This window comes from Felis catus, chromosome B2 (genome assembly GCF_018350175.1).
Source record: "Felis catus isolate Fca126 chromosome B2, F.catus_Fca126_mat1.0, whole genome shotgun sequence".
Classification (NCBI taxonomy): Eukaryota; Metazoa; Chordata; class Mammalia; order Carnivora; family Felidae; genus Felis; species Felis catus.
The window spans coordinates 28,296,846-28,319,995 of NC_058372.1; the positions used below are offsets into that span (position 1 = coordinate 28,296,846).

Here is a 23,150-nt window from a genome sequence, read left to right on the forward strand (position 1 = left end):
TACTCACAATTAGAAAAAGTTCCTTTTGAGGTATAGAAGCTTTAACTGGAGAAATAAAACATAGATTTTTGATTGTCAGTAATTAAGAAGTTTAGTTATTATTTTTAAAAATTTTAAGTGTTTGAAAGTTTTTTTTTCCCCCAATATGCTTCTTCCAGCATCTGTAGATAAGCCATGTATCTTTTTTTTTGATATATTGGTGAAACTGTAACTCAAATACTAGTTTGTAGAATTTAGAAGACATGGCTATATACCCTTTTAGTTCTAGGATTTTGTTTTTATCATTTTTCCTGCAAATACCACATAGGATTTTGGAACTAGAAAGTACTGTAGTGTTGGTTCTCATGCTATCGGGTATGTTTCTGTGTGGAATTTTGTCTCCAGAGTAGTCCTTACACTGTTCCCCAGCTAACTGTTTATAGCCAAATAATTTTGATCTTATAAGCATTTATTCCTTTGAATGTATTTATTGGTTACCCTGCTTCGTGTCTTTAAAATAGCCAAGCTGTAACAAAATTCTGATGAATTTCAGAACAAATTCTGATGAATTTCAAAATAGGTTTCACTGTTACTTTTTTGTTGTCTTTATATTTTCTTTATATAATTTCCATTTAAGGCCTAATTTTCACATTTGCTCTGTAGAGGCAGACTTTTTATACATTTACATAACAACAGTAATCAGTGACCTAAGTTGTAGGAATAGTGAGCAAAAGAAACATATTTTCCATTTTATTCTCAGTGGTGATATAAAGTTTCAGATTTAAACTTCATATCTTAGAATCATTATTTTACAGCCAATAAAGACTTTAAAATTTTTATAGTTTCAAGTCCTGATTTTTACAGGTGATGAAGCATTGGCCTATTATGACTCCTTCAGCTAGCTGTAGAATTCCATTCCAGTTGTAAAACCATGAGAATCCTGGGTTAATCCCTGCCTCAATTTCAAATATAGTGAACAGGTTGTTAGTATTAGCACAAATGAAGCCAGAAAGTGATAACCTTTCATCAAGTCTGCAATCCTACTTTTAATTTTTTTTCGTCTAGAAAAAATTGTCGAAACAGTTAATTTCTGGAGAAAATTTACTGCCAAGAAAACAAATGATTTCTCATAACCTAATGCAGTATTGAGAAAGACATAGCCAAACACAATTTTACAAAAACTTTAGTCTCTGTCACCTGTAAAATGTTCCATTGCAAGCTAAAATTCTAATGAAAGAACTGAAGTTGTGTGTATACACTTGAACACCATCTTGTATGCAGGGGCAGATAACTTAGGTTGTCAGGGAAAACACACAAGTAAGTAACATAAGTTTCAGTTGCACATAAGTCAGAGCATGATTTTATGAAACTTCCTAATTATTCTCATTTATTTATTTTTTTTTTAATTTTTTTTTTTTAACGTTTATTTATTTTTGGGACAGAGAGAGACAGAGCATGAATGGGGGAGGGGCAGAGAGAGAGGGAGACACAGAATCCGAAGCAGGCTCCAGGCTCTGAGCCATCAGCCCAGAGCCCGACGCGGGACTCGAACTCACGAACCGTGAGATCGTGACCTGAGCTGAAGTCGGACGCTCAACCGACTGAGCCACCCAGGCGCCCCAGCTAATTATTCTCATTTAATAAACATATGTTTTGTATAATGTATGTATGTCTCATGAACACATCAAAAGATGTTGCTATCATCGTGTTGTAAAACAGCCAAGAAAATATGCTGATTTCTTGTAAGGTATTTTAAAGCCTTTTGTTGATTTGATGTTACAGAAATAGTTTTTCTCATTTTTTTGTTTTCTTTTTACTTATCGTCAAAACCACTTCATAGTTGTAATAATTTTATAGTGTAGGAATGCCACATCATGTAATTTAAGTTTAAAAGGGCTGTCAGTCCTCAAGGATTTTTTTCTTTTGACACTTGATAGTAAATAGTTTCTGTTAAATGAGATTTAAAATGTTTTAATTTTCTCTTCAAAGAATAATCTTCCTAATTCCCTGTAAAATAACTGATGATAAGACCTTTTCTTTGAGCAAAAAAAAAAAAAAAAAAAAAAAAAAAAAAAAATGTTAGAGAAATACATTTGCGAGTTTAATGCCCACTGTTGAGTTTTCAGGGCTGATGAATGTGTGTGGTGCTGTTGCGCTATCTTCTGGTCACTCAGTAAAAATGCGTCTTACAGATTTGTTCCAGATGCTGGTTAGTCCTGAGGGTGTATATGCTGTTTTAACTCCCTGATGCTGTGCTACACTGGATGGTAATTTGACACTGCCAATTAAGAAATCAGTTCATGTTAAACTTTCTTTTCCTGATATAATAGAAAATGATGATATGGTTTCTAATAGAAGAAAAGCATATTCATAATATAATTTCTGTTATTAAAGGGGAAGATAAATCAGTGCTTTAGCAGTTTCAAAATTCCAAGATTTACTTAAACTTTATAAATTACTTAAAATTAAACTATTTAAATTAAAGTTGTAAAGACATTATTTATGGGGAAAATCTTTTTCTGAGGATCTACTTGAATAATGATAATTATATTTTTCTGTAGGAATGGTACATAATGTATTTTTAGGAAACTAGGAAGTGTTTTCCTTCTTAATTAAAAATGTATAGTCTGGGGGGCGCCTGGGTGGCTCAGTCGGTTGAGTGTCCGACTTTGGCTCAGGTCATGATCTTGCGGTTTGTGAGTTCGAGCCCCGTGTTGGGCTCTGTGCTGATGGCTCAGAGCCTGGAGCCTGCTTCGGATTCTGTGTCTCCCTCTCTCTCTGACCCTCCCCCGCTCATACTCTGTCTCTGTCTCTCTGTCTCTCTGTCTCTGTCTCTCTTTCTCTCTCTGTCAAAAATAAATAAACATTAAAAAAATTAAAATAAAATTAAAACGTATATTTCTGAAACCTTGAAGAGTAACTTGTAACATTTTAAAATTAAAACGTTCTAGGGGCTCCTGGGTGGCTCAGTCAGTTGGGCATCTGACTTTGGCTCAGGTCATGATCTCAAAGTTCGTGGGTGTGAGCCCTGCGTCGGGCTCTGGGCTGACAGCTCAGAGCCTGGAGTCTGCTTCGGATTCTGTGTCTCTCACTCTGTCTGCCCCTCCCTAGCTTGCACTCTGTCTTTCTCTTTCTCAAAGGTGAATAAATATTTTTAAAAAAAATTTTTTAAGTAAAACATTCTTTGTACCTTTTTATATAAAATTTTATTTATATTATAATTTTAATGTAAATACTTATTGTGATGCTAAATAAGTTTGGTCTTCTTTATATTTCCTATTAAAGTATGTCAGAAAATTGATATTATGATACTAATTTCCTGAATTCTATAGTTAATAGCAGTGGCAACTGTGTAACTGCAAAGGAAAATGTCATATCATTAAAGCTTCTACACACAACTTCTTTAATACAGAAAACAATCAATTATAAAAATACTGTTTCTCCATTGTATTTTTTTACTCTGTATCACATATCATTTATTTTGTTTTCCAAAGTAAATTATTTATATTTAGCACTTTAGTAGAACATAGTATTTCTTCAATAAAATTCTGTTCCACTAAAAAATCTGTTCAAATGATTTAATTTCTATTTTTACAATCCCTACCTTAGTAGAATTTGTGAGAATACAAGGAAATAGCTCATAGTGTATCATGTTAAGTGGCTCATGTTAGGAGGAGCTTGTGAAGGCAGGTTCTCCATAGCATGTTTTTACTGTATTTTTTAATTTATTGCTTTATTTTTTTGCCTCCACTACCAGAATGTAAACATTTTGAGAGCAGGGCCTTGTCTATTATTCATCACCTTATCCTCAGGGTCTACAGTTACTGGCACATAGGAGGTACTCAATAAATACTTGCCAGTGTTACTGAATAACTAATATTATCAGTGGCATAGATATGTTTTATCTTTTGTATCTGAAAACAAATCTATAAGCTTTTATTGTTCTACTAAGTTATAAAAGAAGGAATAGAGTTCTGACTGAATAATTTAGTACCAGTCACTCAGTATATATTGAGGGAGTTATTTGCAGAAGGTCCAGTGATTATGGGCACAGATGTAATATTTAATCCTTACACCTGAGAATATAGTATTTTGATTTGGAAACAGGAGTAACTTGACTGTTAATGAACATCAGAAGGTAGAATGTCAAATCAGTTGAATTATGTTACTTTTCACTTGTGTCAGAAGGCAGAGAAGATAGGTAACACTTTGAGTTGGAATAAGAGGTGACTTCATGGAGCAGCTGTAATTCAAGTCCTATTTTTTTTTTTAATTTTTAATGTTTATTTATTTTTGAGAGAGACAGAGCACAAATGGGGGAGGTGCAGAGAGAGAGGGAGACAGAATCCAAAGCAGGCTCTAGGCTCTGAGCTGTCAGCACAGAGCCTGACACAGTGCTTAACCCCACGAACTGTGAAATCATGACCTGAACCAAAGTCTGAAGCCCAACTGACTGAGCCACCCAGGCACCCCTCAAGTCGCGTTTTTAAGAATGAGAGTTTAAGTGGGTGGACAGGAAGGATAGGTGAGGCCTTTCAGGTGGAGAGGGTAGGATATAAGGCAGAAAAATGTAAGATGATTTTTCATAGGGAGAATATGTAAATGTCCTATGCATGGCAAATTCTCTGTAAATGTGTTGAATTCAGTTTGTTTTGAACATCTTTGGATGCCCAACTAAAGAGCTCAAAGTGGTGTAGATGCCTCTACAGACTGACAAGGCAAATGTTACCACCTAAAGCCAATGTCCTACTAACTCATTAAGCAACATGGGATACTAATAGTTCTTGATATCCATTTTGGGAAAAAAATGTTTCCTGGTTTTTAGAATAATTCGGGTTGGATTTATTTTTTTAATTTTTTTTTAATGTTTATTTATTTTTGAGAGAGAGAGACAGAGACAGAGCATGAGCGGGGGAGGGGCAGAGAGAGAGGGAGACACAGAATCTGAAACAGGCTCCAGGTTCTAAACTGTCAGTACAGAGCCTGACGTGGGGCTAGAATTCACAGGGTGCCAGCTCATGACCTGAGCCAAAGCTGGACATTTAATTGACTGAGCCACCCAGGCACCCCTGGGTTGGATGTCTAAGGGTTTTGTGGAAGACTTCTGAGAAGAGAATCAAGAAAGCACTATTTTGGTGATATTAATCCAGACCGTAAAGAGAGTTTCTGGACAGTAGTAAAATGTTAGGCTTCTGGAATATTAACAGTGTGAGGTGGGAAGGATCCAAATTAGGCGGCTGGCATCAGGAATAGAAATAGGGGATCAAATCCCACATACCAAAGAAATCATAGGATTTGGAGATTTAAATTTTACAGGAAAGTTAAAGATTTATGCTGTAAGTCTGCTCCATTAAAAGAATCAGAACTCCGTGACTTCCAAGCGCCAAGTTGTTTTTCAAAAAAGGATTTCTCATCCTGATTTTTATTTGTAGACTTTGTCCCACCCTTGCCCCTGCCAGTATTGCTGAATATTCATTCTAAAATGAAACATAAGTTTCTTTCATGGTTTGTTACCTCTCTGTATTAAGCCAAAGAAATGGATTGAATCCTACAAATCTGTCATGGTGGGAATGACTTTTAAAAGCTATTAAGAGAAAACATTTTTTTATTTTGCTTAGTGAATGTTTTATTTAAAAGAATGGAACAATTGATCAAGAAATAACTCTGAGAAGCAGTTCATTACATCAACTAAATAAGAATATATGGAATGTATGGAAATGTCACCTCTCTTCTAGGTACCCCAGGCCTTCACAGTCCCATGTTGGATCTGGACAGTGATACACGTCCCTTGGTGTTGGGTCATCTTAGTCAGACAGCGTCATTAAAGAGGGGCAGCAGCTTTCAGTCTGGTCGAGATGACAGTAAGTATCTCTCTCTACTCCTACTTTGTCTTTTAAATTTGTACTTCTATAATTTCAGACATTTTTGTCTTAGAAATTTTCCTTGTGTTGCTGCTGCTAAGTATTACCAACCTTCACAGGTGAATGTATATTCAACATACACAGTTAAAGTCTACTTTAATTTTTCCTGTGGTTGACTTTTAAAGAATATGCTACAGAAAATATTTTGTGAGAAATGCTTTAAGATGACATTTGTAATAAAAGTAATCTCTATAGTCAGTACAGAGAAACACCTTTTGTATGCATTTTAAAACTTGGTTTAGAAAGAAGGGTTAATAATATATTAATTACTAATCATTTTTTCCTGAGAATAAAGTATCTTGAATTGTAACTATATTACATTTCCTTTGTAAAGTTGATATTTACCTATTGTTTATTTACCTGTGTGAGATACAAAATATATCGGTTATAATGCATTTGGGTACCAGTTAAATGCTGTTAGTCACTAGTTATTTATAACCTCAATAACAAATCTAAGAAATCCAAATAGGGTGGGGCGCCTGGCTGGTTCAGTTAGTGGAGCATGTGACTCTTGATTTCGGGGTTGTGAATTCAAGGCACATGTTGGGTGTAGAGATTACTTAAGAATAATTTTTTTTTTAAAGAAAGAAATCCAAATAGGCTAATAGAAATATCTTACTTTATATTAAAAGTAAATACCTCAAAGTTTATTTTAAGGTGTTTTATGTTATTCTTATAAGTATTGGAGTTTACTTTTTTGTGTGTGATTTTTTAAATTTTTTTAATGTTTACTTATTTTTGAGACAACAAGAGGTAGAGAGACAGAACGTGAGTGGGGTAGGGCAGAGAGAGAGGGAGACACAGACTCTGAAGCAGGCTCCAGGCTCTGAGCTGTCTGCATAGAGCCTGACGTGGGTCTCAAACCCACAAACCGTGAGATTATGAACTGAGCCGAAGTCGGACACTTAACTGACTGAGCCACCAAGGCGCCCCTCTGTTCTTTTTTTAAAGAAATTTTTCTTTACGTTGGTGAGAAAACAGTTGTTCCTTATTTTTCTTTGGAGTGGAGGCATTCTCCATGACAGACTGATCTTTGAGACCCAGTGGTCCATATATGTAGAATGTCTATATACTGTTTATATGTAGAATACATGGAAATGCAGTAAGCCAGGCCACTCAGAGAGCTTGTTCAGCATCAGAGCCAACAAGGACTTGGTTCAGCATAGGGTGTTTTCACTTTAATTTCCCAGCAAATAGTCTTGCAAAGAATGTATGAGATAAGGATACTAGTTGAATTTCTCACAATAGTGTTATATAAGTAATGATCAATATAGCTGCATGGAGGAGCTCAAACCTTTGAAACACTAATTTGGGGGAAGATATCATAACAGTCTACTTGCCACCACATGAGGCACGTGTTTCAGTGCTTCAGTTTTTAGATTTTCTTCTCCTATTTATTATTGGCCCATCATGCACTGGGCTGTGGTCTATGCTATGTAGCATGCTGCCTGCCATTTGGAAAACAGTGCTTATCTGTATTTGTTTTGTCTCTTTCAGCTCTGTCTCAAGATGAAAAATACCTCTAATTTCATTAGACTCATATCACATTATCATTAGGACTCCTTTCATTGGTTGTCTGTTCAATTGTAGACTCCATGAAGGCAAAGACCTGTTCTGTTCATTCAGTATTAGTGGTCAGCATCATAGATAGACGTTATGGTATAGCCACAGGATTAAGACACAGGACACTTAATAAATATTGGCCAAATAGACAAGTACAGTTTGTAATGTACCCCTAAATAAAGAACTATGCCTTTCACATATGTGACAACAATTTAAAGCTTTTCCCCCCAACTCATAGACAAAGGGCTAATATACCTAAGAGGTAAAGAGGCTCTGTAGGCCACAGATAGGAAGTCTGAATGGCTCTTAAGTATATGAAGGCAGGTATTCAGCCTCACAGTAAAAATTTAAAAGGCTATGAAGAACGATGGGATGTGAGTTTGGCAAAATCCCTAAATTTTTATTGTTTTAGGTTTTATGTATTTGGTTTGTTCATTGGTAAGATTATAAAGAAGCTTATATGTGTTTATGTGTGTTGCTGGTGGGTGTGTAAAGAATCCCTGTAGAGGACAGTTTAATAATACTTATCAAAATCACAACTTCATGTACTCTTGGACCTAGAAGTTCTTGTTCTGAGAATTTATTCTACACTGATACTTGCATATATACTAAATGTTGTAGGTAAAAAGTTATTGATTAAAACACTTATTTTGTTTTTTTTTTGAAGTACTAATTTTAATGACAAAACATTGGAAACAGTCTTATCCATTAAAAGGGAATTTTTAAAAATTATCATACATACAAAATATGAAATACATTTGACCCTTGAACAACACTGGTTTGAACTGTGTAGGTCTACTTACACACAAATTTTGTTCAGTAAATATATTGGAAAGTTTTTTGGAGACCTGTGACAATTTGAAAAAACTCTTAAGATGAACCAGGTATCATTGAAATACAGAAAAAATTAAAAAGGTATTATTTGTAAGGGTACAGTATAATACATATAACACATAAAATATGTATTAATTGACTGCTTTATGTAATTGGTAACTTTCCTGGTCAACAGTAGGCTATTAGTAGTTCAGTTTTTGGGGAGTCAGAAGTTATTCATAGATTTTTGACTGTGCAGGGGATCGGTGTCTCTAGCCTCTGTATTGTTCAGCTGTACACAAATGTATTTGTGGGGGGAAAAAAAGAAACATTTTATGTACGAATAGGGAAGAACTTCAGGATCCACTGTTAAATGAAAAAAAGGCCAAGTGTCAAAAGATTGTGTTGAGTTTGCTTTCATTTGTGTGAAAGAACATTTGGGTGGGTGGGTGGGGAGAATATGTATTTATATTTGCTTGTGTATATAAAAGACATTTCAGAAAGAATCACAAATGACTAATAACAGTGGTTTCTTATGGCTGCAGCTGGGAACTGGGCAAATGGAGAACTAGTGGGAGATAGACTTTGTTCTGTATACCTTTTAAGTTTTCTTTTCCAACCACATCTTGTCTTTTTAAAATACTACGAAACATTTAAAATAAATAAAATCCATCTCCCTCCTCCCCCCCCCCCTGAATAACAGCAGTAATTATAGCAACAAAACTTTTTGCCTAGGAGTAATTTGAAAGGAAGCTGACAGTTGATAAAGGAGTTAATAAAGTTCTCTTATCTGGCCGGTCTTTGAAATTGCTGAATAGAAGTTAGAAGTTGACCCCAGAAGTTCTCCTGATCATTGCTGTGAAACTGGACAGTGGGGATGCCTCTGCCTGCTCCTGCTGGAGGCTGTGAAACAGAACAGCAGGGCCAGGAAGCAAGGCATGGAGGAAGAAGGAAACAGGAAAGAATGCAATAAAGAAAAAGGAAAGAGATTGGAAGTGATTAATGCTCTTTAAATTACTAATTTGTTTTTATTCCAATGAACTTATTCCCATAAGAAATCTATAAGATGTTATTTCCCACTTGCAACAATAACTGCATTAAATGATATGTAACCCAAGAGACTTCAGTATTTTTATTTTTTCTTAAATTTCTTTGTCATGGGAAGTTATTCATTATATGATTATACTTGAATATGTTCCTTTTACATGGTGAAAATTCAGTAATGAATCAAGTTATCATAGTGGCATTTCTTTTTTTTTTTTAATTTTTTAGATGTTTATATATATTTTTTGAGAGAGATAGCATGCACACATGGCGCAAGCTGGGAAGGGGCAGAGAGAGAAGGACATACAGAATCTGAAGCAGGCACCAGGCTCTAGATTGTCAGCACAGAGTTGGATGTGGGGCTCGAACTCAAGAACTGTGAGTTCATGACCTGAGCCGAAGTCAGACACTTAACTGACTGAGCCACCCAGGCACCCCCATACAGTGGTATTTCCAACTGGTTGATATTTGCCTCAAATTTAAGGCTAATTGGCCTTGCCCTGACTTTGCCTTACTTTGCTGTTTGAGGGTAGGACTTTTGAGGGAAGTAGAACATCCTGAAGACAAGGTTGAAAAGCCAAAGCATCCTCCTTCTCCTGCTGTGCCCTCCAGACCAGTCTGCCATGCCCCTTTGAGAAAAACAGGAACCTCTGGTTAAAGTGTATTCTGTGTGCTGGCAGGCTTTGGTAGTGTGATGTGGAAAAGAACATTTACTGATATTGGTCTATCAATAAATTAAAGCTCTGTAGCCAAAGTGGGACAAAGTGCAACACATTTTTAGGTGGGGGAGCAGTAATATGTTGAAACCGATTTTTATTCTTGACTCAAAGTATATTCATAGTATTTTCCCCCCTTAGCATGGAGATACAAAACTCCTCACCGGGTGGCATTTGTTGAAAAACTGACCAAGCTTGTTTTAAGTCAGCTGCCTAACTTCTGGAAACTCTGGATTTCGTATGTTAATGGAAGCCTTTTCAGTGAGGTATGTATACAAATTTGACTGTAGATGTCGCTAAGTCATTGTGAATTAATTTCTAGTCTTAAAAAATTTTAGATTTCTAAGTGACTTTTTAAAAACTTGAGTCCCAAAGCCTATTAATATTGTCAGATATTTTAAGATTAATTAAGAGTTCTATAAAGCTTTAACACTTCATAGCTGTATGATCTTAAACAAGTTACTTCATTGTTCTGAGAGTATTCTCAAATGTAAAAAGAGAGTAGGGGGTATCTGTCTCAAAAGGTGGTCATGAGGATTAAATGAGAGTCAGTTAAAGAAAAAAAGAAAATGTGAAATATCTTCAAGGATTTAGAGTTGAGTAGATTGCCAGTTAGGTAAAATTATAGATGAAATTATTGTACAGTTGATTATGAACGAATGGTAAAACGAAGATAAAACAAAGGTAAAAGGAGCTTGCACATGGGTCTGAAATAACCCATGTAATTATGGAGGTTTCTAGCTGGAAAGAATTAAATGATCTTGTTTTCTAGCCCACTGTGATCAGCGCATAGAAGCTATTGCATTTAAATTTTCAAAAGTCGCACATTCACTTAGTGTCTTAATCATAATATAATTGGTAGCATAGAAATTATGAACAGAAAGTAATTGATGAAATTTTGGGGTGATGGTGGGGTCTTGGTCATAGCCAACGACCAAGAAAGAATTCTTGAAGATGTCTTTGGTGCAAAAAGGTGATTTTATTAAAGCATGGGGGGAGAGGACCCATGGGCAGGAAGAGCTGCACTGGGGTCCTGAGGGATAACTCATTATATTCCCTCAGGTTGGGAGGGAGTCAGGGACAGAATAAGTCTCTAAGAAATTTTGGAAGCAAGGTTTTCAGGACCTCAGAGGGGCTAGCTGTTGCTGGGGAAACACCCTTATCACCATTTTATAAAACCTCAGTCAGGAGACCCTTCAGATGCATATCAGGGGCCATAAGCTTGGAGCTTGATTGCCAGCATATGTCCTGGAGCAGTTGAGATAAAGGAAGTAGATTTACAGGATCCTCAGGAGGTTGAGACAATGTTAAGTCAAGGTTCTCTTTTGCCCCTAGCAAAGTGTCATCATGGAGGCAGCTGAGCTCCTAAAGCTAGGTCACTCTGCTGGTTTCAAGGACTTGTCAATGGGCTGCAGGCAGTAAGGGAATTTAATTTTTCATTTGCCTTAGTTGCAAGCATTTAAACCCATTTCCTTTGTTCTTGGGTAGCTGGGAGTGTCCAGGAATATCACACAGATACCACCTGGGGTAGGGGTGGGGTGCTATCTTGTGCTTTGCCCCTCAGCCTGCGGCATTCTCCCTCCACAGTAATGACTGATTTTTGTGTGTAGCAAACGGAATTCAGACTCATTATTCCAGACTCTCAGTTCGAGTGCCCCATGAAAAGCCCCCAGGCCCTGGAGTGTAAACACTAATGCCCTTCGCCTTCAGCTGCCAGAGAGGCCCCACCTGTAACAAGGAGACGACAGCTCTGGTTTTGTCTCTCTACAGAGAACTCCTTTTGTCCCTGGGAGCTGGAACAGGTAGAGATCTTCATGAGGATAATGGTTATTTCCTGCTCTTTTATACTTGCATCGCAATAGAACATAGAAATTGGATATGGAAAGGGCTAACTGGTTTTGGTATTTTGGATGTAAGCACACCTTTGTGGTTCAAGACCTCTTCTCCTTCATGGAAAGTGGTTGGGTGTCTTGGTACTCCAGGGGTCCATCTTTTCTCTCTTGACCCATGGACATTTATTCACGCGACTTCTAAAAGAAATAGAATTATTCTCTGGAGCAATTTGTTTTCCTTTGTATGTTTAATTCTCATTCGTTCACTGACTCTTTTAAACCAGGTAGATCCTTGTTTGTATGAGTGGTTAGTTATCTAAACCATAAAATTTCCTTGGTGTATGAAAAATGGAAAAACTATAGTGTATGACAAAACTCCTTAGTGCATAAAAACTGAGCTCTTGAGTTATCACCATATTTTTTTCTTCCTTTTCAGCAGTGTATTAGTTACTGTGCTTTATAACATTAAAATATTATAGCATTAAATAATGTATGCCTTCTGTCTTTTTGTATCACTTGATTATACAAAAACTCTATTGAAAAGTTAACTATACAGGGGAAGTGAGTCTTCCATAAGATAAATGTAGAGTTTGGCTGCCCTTGATAAATGCAGAGTTGCTTGTTGCTACTGAGGATGAGAATGCTTTATTTTTTTTTTTCTACAAATTTTTATTTAAATTTTAGTTAACATGCAGTATAATACTGGTTTCTGGTGTAGAATTTAGTGATTCATCACTTACATATAATACCTGGGGCTCATCACAAGTGCCCTCCTTAATACTCATCTATTTAAACCATTACAGTGCCCTACCTCCTCCCCTTCAGCCTACTTCCCTAACCATCAATTTGTTCTCTATAGTTCAGAGTCAGTTTCTTGGTTTGCCTCTCTTTTCTCCTCCCATGTTCATTTGTTTTGTTTCTTAAATTCCACATATGAGTGAAATCATATTATATTTGTCTTTCTCTGACTGACCTATTTCACTTAGCACAATACTGTCTACCTCCATCCACATTCTTGCAAATGGCAAGATTTCATTCATCTTTATGGCTGAATAATATTCCATTGTGTGTATGTGTACACATACACACGCACACACACATACATACACACGCACACACCAAATCTTCTTTATTTTTTTTATCTTTGTAAATTTTTAAATTCTAGTTAGTTCACATATAGTATAATATTGGTTTCAGCAGTAGACTTTGCTGATTCATCACTTACATATAATACCCAGTGCTCCTCACAATAAATGCCCTCCTTAATACCCATCACCCATCTAACCCGTCTGCCACCAACCTCTCATCAACCCTCAGTTTGTTCTCTGTCATTCAAAGTCTCTTGTGGTTTGTTTCCCTCTTTTCTCTCCACTCCCCTTCCCATATGTTCCTCTGTTTTGTTTCTTAAATTCCACATATGAGAGAAATCATATAATACTTGTCTTTCTCTGACTTACTTCACTTAGCATAATACTCTTTGGCTCCTTCCACATCATTGCAAATAGAAGATTTCATTCTTTTTGATGGCTGGGTAATATTCCATTGCATGCACACACGTGTGCACGCACACACACACACACATATATGTACGTCACATCTTTATCCATTCAGCAGTCGGACATTTGGGCTCTTTCCATAGTTCGGCTGTCGATAATGCTGCTATAAACATCAGGGTGCATATGTCTCTTAGAATCTGGATTCTTTATCCTTTACCATGTCTACTTTATCCATTCATCAGCTGATAGACATTTGGACTCTTTTCCATAATTTGGCTATTGTTGATAATACTGCTATAAACATTAGGGTGCATGTGCCCCTTCGAATTAGTATTTTTGTATCCTTTGGGTAAATACCTAGTAGTGCAATTGCTGGATTGTAAGGTAGTTCTATTTTTAACTTTTTGAGGAACCTCCATACTGTTCTCTCAGTGGCTGCACCAGTGTGCATTCCACCCAACAGTGTAAGAGGGTTCCCCTTTCTCTGCATCCTCACCAATACCTCTTGCTACCTGTGTTGTTAATTTTAGCCATTCTCAGTGGTGTGAGGTGATATCTTATTGTAGTTTGGTTTGTATTTCCCTTATGATAAAGATGGTGGGCATGTTTTCCTGTGTCTGTTAGGCATCTGTATGTGTTCTCTGGAAAAACATTTATTCATGTCTTCTGCCCATTTTTTAACGATTATTTGTTTTTTGAGGTGTTGTGTTTTATAAGTGCTTTATAGATTTTGGATACTAACTCTTTATCCAGTATGTCATGTGCAGATATCTTCTCCCATTCTGAAGGTTGACTTTTAGTTTTGTTGATTGCTTATTGATTGTGCAGAAGCTTTTTATTTTGATGAAATCCCGATAGTTTATTTTGCTTTTGTTTCCCTTGCCTCAGGAGATATATCTAATAAGAAGTTGCTACAGCTGATGTCAGAGAGTTTCTCCTTTAGGATTTTAATGAGTTCCTGTCTCACATTTAGGTCAATCATCCATTTTGAATTCATTTTTGTGTATGGTGTAAGAGAGTGGTCCAGTTTCTTTCTTTTGGATGTTGCCGTCCAGTTTTCCCAACACCATTTGTTGAAGAGACTGTCTTTTTTCCATTGGATACTCTTTCCTGCTTTGTTGAAGATTGACTATATAGTTCTAGGTTCATTTCTGGATTTTCTATTCTGTTCCATTGATCTATGTGTCTCTTTTTGTGCCATTACCATACTGTCTTGATGACTATAGTTTTGTAGTATAATTTGAAATCTGGAATTGTGATGCCTCAAGCTTTGCTTTTATTTTTCAAGATTTCTTTGGCTATTTAAGTTCTTTTGTGCTTCTGTACAAATTTTAGGATTGTTTGTTGTAACTTTATGAAAATTCCAGTGGTATTTTGATAGGGATTGCATTAAATGTGTAGATTTCTGTGGGGAGTATAGACACTTTAACAATGTTTGTTCTTCCCATCCATGAGCATGGAATGTTTTTCCATTTCTTTGTGTTATTTTTATTTTCCCTCATCAGTGTTTTTTTATAGACCTTTTACCTCTTTGGTTAAATTTATTTCTGGGTATCTTGTGGGTTTTGGTGCAATTGTAAATCAGATCAATTCTTTAATTTCTATTTCTGCTGCTTCATTATTGGTGTATAGAAGTGCAACAGCTTTTTGTACATTTATTTTTTTAAAAAAATTTTATTATGTTTATTTATTTTTGAGAGAAAGAGAGAGACAAAGTGAGAGTGGGGGAGAGGCAGAGAGTGAGGGAGACACAGACCCAAAGCAGGCTCCAGGCTCTGAGCTGTCAGCACAGAGCCCGGTGCAGGGCTGGAACCCACAAACAGTGAGATCATGACCTGAGCCGCAGTCAGATACCTAACTGACTGAACCACTTGGGCGCCCCTGTACATTGATTTTGTATCCTGTGATTTCACTGAATTTGTGTATCAGTTCTAGCAATTTTTTGCTGGAGTCTTGATTTTCTGTATATGTCATCAGCAGTGAAAGTTTGACTTCTTCCTTACCTATTGGGATGCCTTTTATTTCTTTTTGTTGCCTGATTGCTATGGCTAGGACTATGTTAAATAACTGGTGAGAGTCGACATCCCTGTCTCATTCTTGACTATTGAGGAAAAGCTCTGAGTTTTTTCCCATTGAAGATGCTATTAGCTGTGCGTTTTTCATATTGGCCTTTATTATGTTGAAGTTCATTCTAAATCAACTTTGTTGAGGGCTTTTATCATGAAAGCAATGTTGTACTTTGTCAAATGCCTTTCTGCATCTACTGAAAGGATCATATGGTTTTTATCCTTTCTTTATTAATATCTGTATCGTTGATTGATTTGCGAATATTGAGCCACCTTATAGCCCAGGAATCAACCTCATTTGATCATGCTGAATGATTCTTTTAATGCACTGTTGGATTTAATTTGTATTTTGTTGAGAATTTTTCATCCATGTTCATCAAAGATACCAACCTGTAGTTCTCTTTTTTAGTGGAGTCTGTCTGTTTTTGGAATCAGAGTACTGCTGACCTCATAGAATGAATTTGGAAATTTTCCTTCCATTTCTGTTTTTCAGAATAGTTTGAGAAGAATAGGTATTAACTCTTCTTATTTTATTATTATTTTTTTAATGTTTATTTATTTTTGAGAGAGAGACAAAGCACTAGTAGGAGAGGGGCAAAGAGAGAGAGAGGAAGACACAGAATCTGAAGCAGGTTCCAGGCTCCGAGCTGTCAGCACAGAGCCTGATGCAGGGCTTGAATGGAAACTGTGAGATCGTGACCTGAATTGAAGTCAGACACTTAACTGATTGAGTCACCCAGGTGCTCCTTAACTCTTCTTTAAATATTTGGTAAAATTCCCCCTGTGAAGCCATCTGGCCCTGGAATTTTGTTTGTTGGGAGATTTTGATAACTGATTCAGTTTCTTTGCTGGTTATCAGTCTGTTCAAGTTTTCTGTTTCTTCCAGTTTTAGGTTTGGTAGTTATATATTTCTAGGAATTTATCCATTTCTTCTAATTTGTTGACATTTAATTTTCATAATATTCTCTTATAATTGTTTGTATTTCTGTGGTGTTGGTTATTTGTCCTCTTTCATTTGTGATTTTATTGATTTGGGTCTTTTTTCTTTTTGATAAGCCTGGTTAGGGGTTTATCAATTTTATTAATTTTTTCAAAGAACCAGCTCCTGGTTTCATCGATCTATTCTATTGTTTTTTAGTTTCTATATCATTTACTTCTCTTCAAATCTTTATTATTTCCCTTCTTCTGCTGGCTTTAAGTTTTGTTTGTTGTTCTTTTTCTAGCTACTTTAGGTGTAAGGTTAGGTTGTTTATTTGAGACTTTTCTTGCTTCTTGAGGTAGGCTTGTATTGCTATATACTGCCCTCTTAGGATGACTTTTGCTGCATTCCAGTGGTTTTAGATAATCATGTTTTCATTCTCATTTGTTTCCATGTATTATTTTTATTTCTTCTTTGACTTACTGGTTGGCCAATTCATTCTTTAGTAGGATGTTGTTTAATCTCTTTGTATTTGTCATCTTTCCAGATTTTTTTCTTGTGGATGACTTCAAGTTTCATTTCATTATGATCAGAAAATATGCATGTTATGATCTCACATTTTTTGTATTTGTGAGGCCTGATTTGTGACCTAGTATGTGATCTATTCTGTAGAATGTCCCATGTGCACTTGAAAATAATGTTTTCTGCTTTGGGATGAAATGTTCTGAATATATTTGTTAAGTCCATCAGGTCCAGTATGTCGTTCAAAGACACTGTTTTCTTGTTGATTTTGTGCTTAGTTATCTGTCCATTGATGTAAGTTGGGGGTGTTAAAGACCCCTACTATTATTATGTTATCATCAAAGAATTCCCTTATGTTTGTTACTAATTGTTTTACATATTTGGGCACTTTCATGATGCGGGCATAAATTTTTACAATTGTTGTGTCTTCTGTTTGATAGTCCCCTTTATTATGATATAGTGGCTTTTCTTTTTTTTTTTTTAATCTCTTGTTATAGTCTTTGGTTTAAAATCTAGTTTGTCTGTTACAAATATTCCTACTCTGGCTTTCTTTTACAGTCTATTTACTGTATTTACTATTTATGATAAATGTTTCTCCAGCCCCTTACTTTCAATCTGCACATGTCATTAGGTCTAGAATTAATCTCTTGTAGGCAGCATATAGATGGGTTTGGTTGTGGGTTTTGTTTTCTTTTTAATCCATTTAATCCATTTAATCCATTTAATCCATACCCTATGTCTTTTAATCAAAAGAGCATTTAGTCCATTTACATTTAGAGTAATTATTGATAGATATGTATTTAGTGCTATTTTATTACCTGTTTTGTCATTGTTTCTGGAGATTTTCTCTGTCCCTTCTAGTCTTTCTTTCTTTTGGTATTTCCTTCCCACTCAGAGAGTCCCCTTTAATATTTCTTGCAGGGCTGGTTTAGTGTTCACAGAATCCTTTAGTTTTTCTTTGTCTGGGAATCTCTTTATCTCTCCTTCTATTCTAAATGATAGCTTTGCTGGGTAGATTATACTTGGCTGCAAATTTTTCCCATTCAGCATGTTGAATATATTGTGCCCCTCCCTTCTGGCTTGCCAAGTTTCTGTGGTGAGATCTGCAGCTAGTCTTATGGGTGTTCCATTGTAGTATAGGGACTTCTTTTGTCTTCTTTTAGGATTTTTTGCTATCACTATATTTTGTAAATTTAACTACAGTATATCTTGGGGTTGGTCTGCTTTTGTTGATTTTGATGGGAGTTCTCTCTTACTTCTGGATCTGGATGTCTGAATAAGGATCACTTATTCATTCCTGTGTTTCTTCCATTCTTGTGGTCATTTTATCCAGTCTGTTTTGAGTCTCAGTTGCTGCATTTTTCATTTCTGACTGGTTGTTTTTTATCTCTCTTATCTCTGTGGTAAGAGTCCCCTTGATGTCTTCCATACTCTTCTCAAGCCCAGCAAGTATCCTTTTCACTATTGCTTTAAATTCTGCATCAGGCATATTATTTATGTTTTGATTAGATCTCTGGCTGTGACCTTTTCTTGTTCTTTCTTTTGGGATGAATTCCTCCATCTGTGTACTTTATCTGGGTCTCTGTCTTCTGCTCCTGAGAGTGATGGCTTTATGAAAGAGTAGTCCTATAATGTCCATGGCCTGGAGCTTCAGAAAGTGTCTCTGGTGTGTACTGCATGTACTCTGCTGCTGTATTTTGTCTGCTTTATCCCTCAGGTCAGTTGTCTACAGAGTTTTCCCCTGTCTGCATCAGAGAGTGTTTGGACCTTGGCCAAAGCGTGTCCAGTTTTAACTAGGTGTGCTCTGGTCTATTTGTTAAATGAGATCTGATGGTATTTCCACCACACCTAACGTTTTGAAGAACTCTATAGTTAGTAGATGTAGTGCGTGTGGGGGTTTGTGCCGGTCTTCTGAGGAAGGGGCCTACTGTGCTGGTTCTTAGGTATACTTGCCCAAGAAAAGCAGTACCAGTAGAGTGCAGGGGGATAAGACTTGGTGTAAGTAGGTGAGGCAGCCAGTTTTGGGACTGTGCTGTTTACTGAAGTTGGTTTATGCTGAGGGAGAGTGGAGGGAAAATGGTGCTAGCCAGCTTCTTTGTCTCCAGAGAGTGGTCTCCATGCTTGCTGGTCTTGGAGAAGCACTCCCAGAAGAGTGAATAATTTCCCCCTCATTCATTCCAGGGGTTTTTCAGATTGGTGTTTTCTTTTTTTCTAAATTTTTTTTTTAATGTTTTTATTTATTTTTGAGACAGAGAGAGACAGAGCATGAGCAGGGGAGGGGCATAGAGAGAGGGAGACACAGAATCCGAAGCAGGCTCCAGCCTCTGAGCTGTCAGCACAGAGCCCGACGCGGGGCTCGAACTCACAGACTGTGAGATCATGACCTGAGCCGAAGTCGGATGCTTAACCGACTGAGCCACCCAGGCACCGCTCAGATTGGTGTTTTCATGCTATCTGTGTCCACATTATTTGTCTGCCTGGAGCAGTCCAGTGCACTTTGGGTTATATACCAGCCAAGCCTGCTGACTTTTAAAACTCCACAAACTTTAAGGAGCTGCTATAGTGGGGGCCTGTGCTGGTCTTCTGGGGGAGGGTCTTCCTGGGTTGGGACAGATGGAGGATTAACCCAGAAGAGCAGTCACACAAGAGTTCAGGGGCGTGGGATTTGGAGCAAGTAGGCTAAACAGTCAGTGTCCAGGTTTGCCACCCTCAGCACATGTCTCTGCACCTGTGCTTAGGTGCAGGCAAAGGAAATGGCTCCCTCTGGTTCTTTTGTCCCCCAAGAGGTGTGTTTGTGAATGTTACCTCTCACAGGTATGCTTCAAGAAGAGCAAACAGTTAGTCTCTCCCTATGCACCTTAGGTGATCCTCAGATTTCCGTCTGCTGCCAGGGTTGCTTGCCTGCTTTCTCTCCAGGAGTGGGGCAATGCCCTCATGTCTCTATCCCAGCCAAACCTGCCAACCTCTACAACTCCAGTCTTTGAGCCCTACTGGTGATTGCAAACACTCACAAAAATAAGCTCTTCTCATTTTCCCAGCCACTGGCTTTGGGGAAGTGTTCTTATTCATTTCCCTGGGCACTCCACTCTCTCTCTTGCCTTTCTCCAAGACCAGGACTTCCTCTCCTCCACAGCACTTGTGATCTGTTTGTCCCTCAAACCACATCTCTGCACTTCCTATCTTCCTTGATGTGACCTCTTCTCTTCCTTTAGTTGTATAGTTTGTTCTGTCAGTCCTCAGGGAGATTTTTGGGTATTCAGAATGATTTGATAGTTATCTAGTGGTATTTGAGGACAAGCCTAGGATTTTCTACAAACCTCTATTTTCTACACACCTTCATCTTAGCTCCTCCCAAACCAAGGAAGAGAATGTTTTAATTTCAGCTTTTCTGGTGTCCTGAAAAAAGTTGTCTCAACATTCTGCTTTCATACATGTCTCCATCAATTTGCATTTTTATTCCTCTTAGCTGCATGAGAGTTGTGTGACTGTGTGCTGAGGACACGTTTGGATTTCTTGCCCTCTGCCACAGTGGGGAACAGCTGTACCACCCATATCATGGCATAACTTCCCCTTCTTATCTGATCCACCTCTAATCCTGATTGCTCATGACAACTGGAAAGGTAGATGCTTCCATATAAGTGCCTTGGACAGATTGTGTGCACAGCTCCTCTTACAGAACATGAAGTGTTTTAATAGAAACATCCAATATATTTCACTTACTAGCTGTGACCTTAGGCAAATAACTTTACTTCTTTATGCCTAGTTGTATAGTTCTGGTTTGAGAATTAAACGAGTTAATGTCAGTGAAGTACTTATAGCAGTGTCCAGCAGGTCAATGAAAATGTGCTCTTATTATTTGGAAAAAATATTTATTCCAGTACTTGAAATCTCATTGGCGTGGCACATAATACTGATTCAGGGAACAAAGTTTAGTAGCATTAAGAAATAGTGGACTGATGAACTACTAGAGTCATGGTGAATAATGTCAAGATAGATTGACTCATCAAAAGAATTAGTACCTTAGGAAATGGATTTTAAACCTAGTTATTTGTTTCCAGTCAAATGTTTCTTCCTTCCAATTTGATTGGTTCCCGTAGGTGGCCTACCACACAAGGATCGTAGTTGCCTTATTTTGAGTCTTTTTGGAGTTTGTAAAATTCCCAAGTTTTTGATCTGGGTATTCATTCATTCATTCATTCATTCATTCAGAGAGCGGGAGCAGGGGAGGGGTAGAGAGAAAGGGAGGAGGGGGGGAGAGAGAGAGAAAGGAAGAGAGAAAGTCCCAAGCAGGCTCCATGCTGAAAGCTCAGTCTCACAATCGAGCCCACCTGAGACTCAGTCTCATGTGAGATCATAACCTGAGCCGATTGTATGGAATCCAATTTGACAGTAAATTTCATTAAAAAAATAAAATAACCTGAGCCGAAATCAAGAATCGGATGCTTAACCAACTGAGTCACCCAGGTGTCCCTTGATCTGGGATATTTTAGTGAAACATTAGTTGTACTGAATTGGATATGTCTGTGGTATTTGTAAGCTTTTAAGAGTTGTTAGTAATTATTGTTAATTGAGTGTAATTCATTATGCAGATCTAGGCATGTTTTTAAATTGTCTACCCTCTATTGAAAATCTAGAAAGACACTAAGGGTACTAGAAAGGAATGGATGAGTTAGGAACGTGTGCCTACCATGTCAGTTTACTAGTGAAATCCTGAAACTTAATTAAATTAAAACTGGGAAGAGTTCTGAGGTTTTTGATACTTGGTATTCAAACTCATACAAGAAAGCTCTGTAATATTTAAACAAAATTTACCTGAAAATTTTTTTCTAGTTATAGTAACTATTTGCTTTATTAAGAGCCCATCCGTTAAATATTTAGATGGAGTTTCCAACAGTTTAAAAAATAGTTCTTCAAACCAGTCATGCCCATGTGAAGTAACATACATGAATCAAAACAGTGAAATCTAGCCGTTGGTCTCACCACAAAGTAGTTTTGGTCTGTGTGTGCAGGAAAGAGTTAAGGGTTTTTAAAGAAATGGTTAACAGTAGCTTGAGATCTCACCTTTAGACATATTTTAAATATAGTATAATTTGGAATGAAAAATTGTAAAGCATCCAAATAATTTTCAACATTAGTAATTGACATTTTTTAAGTTGCATAACTCATAAAATGTAGATTAAAATGTACTTTATGTTCCCAAATTAGATTTTCTTTTAAAAATAGGGCAAAAATTATATAGTTCAGTATGTTAAAGATATTTGACTCTTCATCAAATTAAAATAATAAGTAACTTTTTAAATTGATAACTTTAAGAGGTATGCCTTACAATTAATTCCTGTCCCCCTCCACTCTCTATATATTTGGAGACCAGTCCTTAAAGTTCACAGATTATTTTGTCTACTAGATGCCATTATGCACTCATTAATACCTCTTTGATGGGCAAAATTTAGTTTTAATTTTGATAAATAATCAAATTTTAAAAATTGCTTTTAACTCTTTTCTTTGATTTAAAAATATTTCACAGAAGGACTATGAAATAACTAGCGCATTAAACAGAAAGTTCAGTATTAGGTACTGTGACAGATATAATTAGAAAGGCACCAACTGATCAGTATACTTAGAATTTTATACTGGCTTGACTCATTATTGAAATAAATTGCGCCTTTACTTCAGAGCTTCATCCCTTTGTCCACAACATACTAAACCAGCGTGTGTTAGGGTTCAGAGAAATAGAACCAATAGGATGTTGATTCTGTATCTAACTGTGTATATAGAGAAAGATTTACCATAAGGAATTGGCTCACATGATTATAGAGGTTAACAAGTCCCAAAATCTGCAGTAATCAAGCAGGAAACCCAGGAATGCGTATGTTGTAGTTCCGGTCTGAAAGCCAAGAGGCTTAAGACCCAGGAAGTACCAGTGTTTCAGTTCAGTGTCCTCAGTCAAAGCAGTCAAGCTGGAGGATTTCCCCCTTACTGGAGGGAAGGTCAGTTTTATTGTTGTATTTGGGCCTTCCACTGATTGGGTGGGTTCCACCCTCATTAAGGAGGGCAATCTGCTTTCCTCAGCCTACCAATTCAAATGTTAATCTCATCCAAAAACACCTTCACAGACTTACCCAGAATAATGTTAAAGGAATATGGGGCACAGTCAAGGTGACATATAGACTTAACCATCACAAGGTCCTTAACTTAGATTTTGCAGTATAGAATTCCAGTGTCATTTGTGCCTCCTGACATCACAGTAGGTACAGGGCTCCTCAGCAACATCTGAATTCC

General features: G+C 37.0%; 1 protein-coding gene and 1 long non-coding RNA gene across 3 annotated transcripts in view; one reads left to right on the top strand and one right to left on the bottom strand.

The window, feature by feature from the left end:
• EXOC2 (exocyst complex component 2) overlaps positions 1-23,150 on the top strand; it is a 283,378-nt gene that overhangs the window by 121,154 nt on the left and 139,074 nt on the right. For both annotated transcript variants that reach the window (XM_006931507.5, XM_003985860.5), the window contains exons 12-13: positions 5,715-5,840; positions 10,178-10,302. In XM_006931507.5, coding sequence (XP_006931569.1) covers positions 5,715-5,840; positions 10,178-10,302 — 251 coding nt within the window. The remainder of the gene's footprint in view (positions 1-5,714; positions 5,841-10,177; positions 10,303-23,150) is intronic.
• Positions 6,745-23,122, bottom strand: LOC109499609. Its single transcript, XR_002156954.3, has 4 exons — positions 22,991-23,122; positions 11,959-12,066; positions 9,836-9,949; positions 6,745-9,179 (listed from the first exon to the last, which is right to left on the bottom strand). It is a non-coding gene; the product is annotated as an uncharacterized LOC109499609 (long non-coding RNA).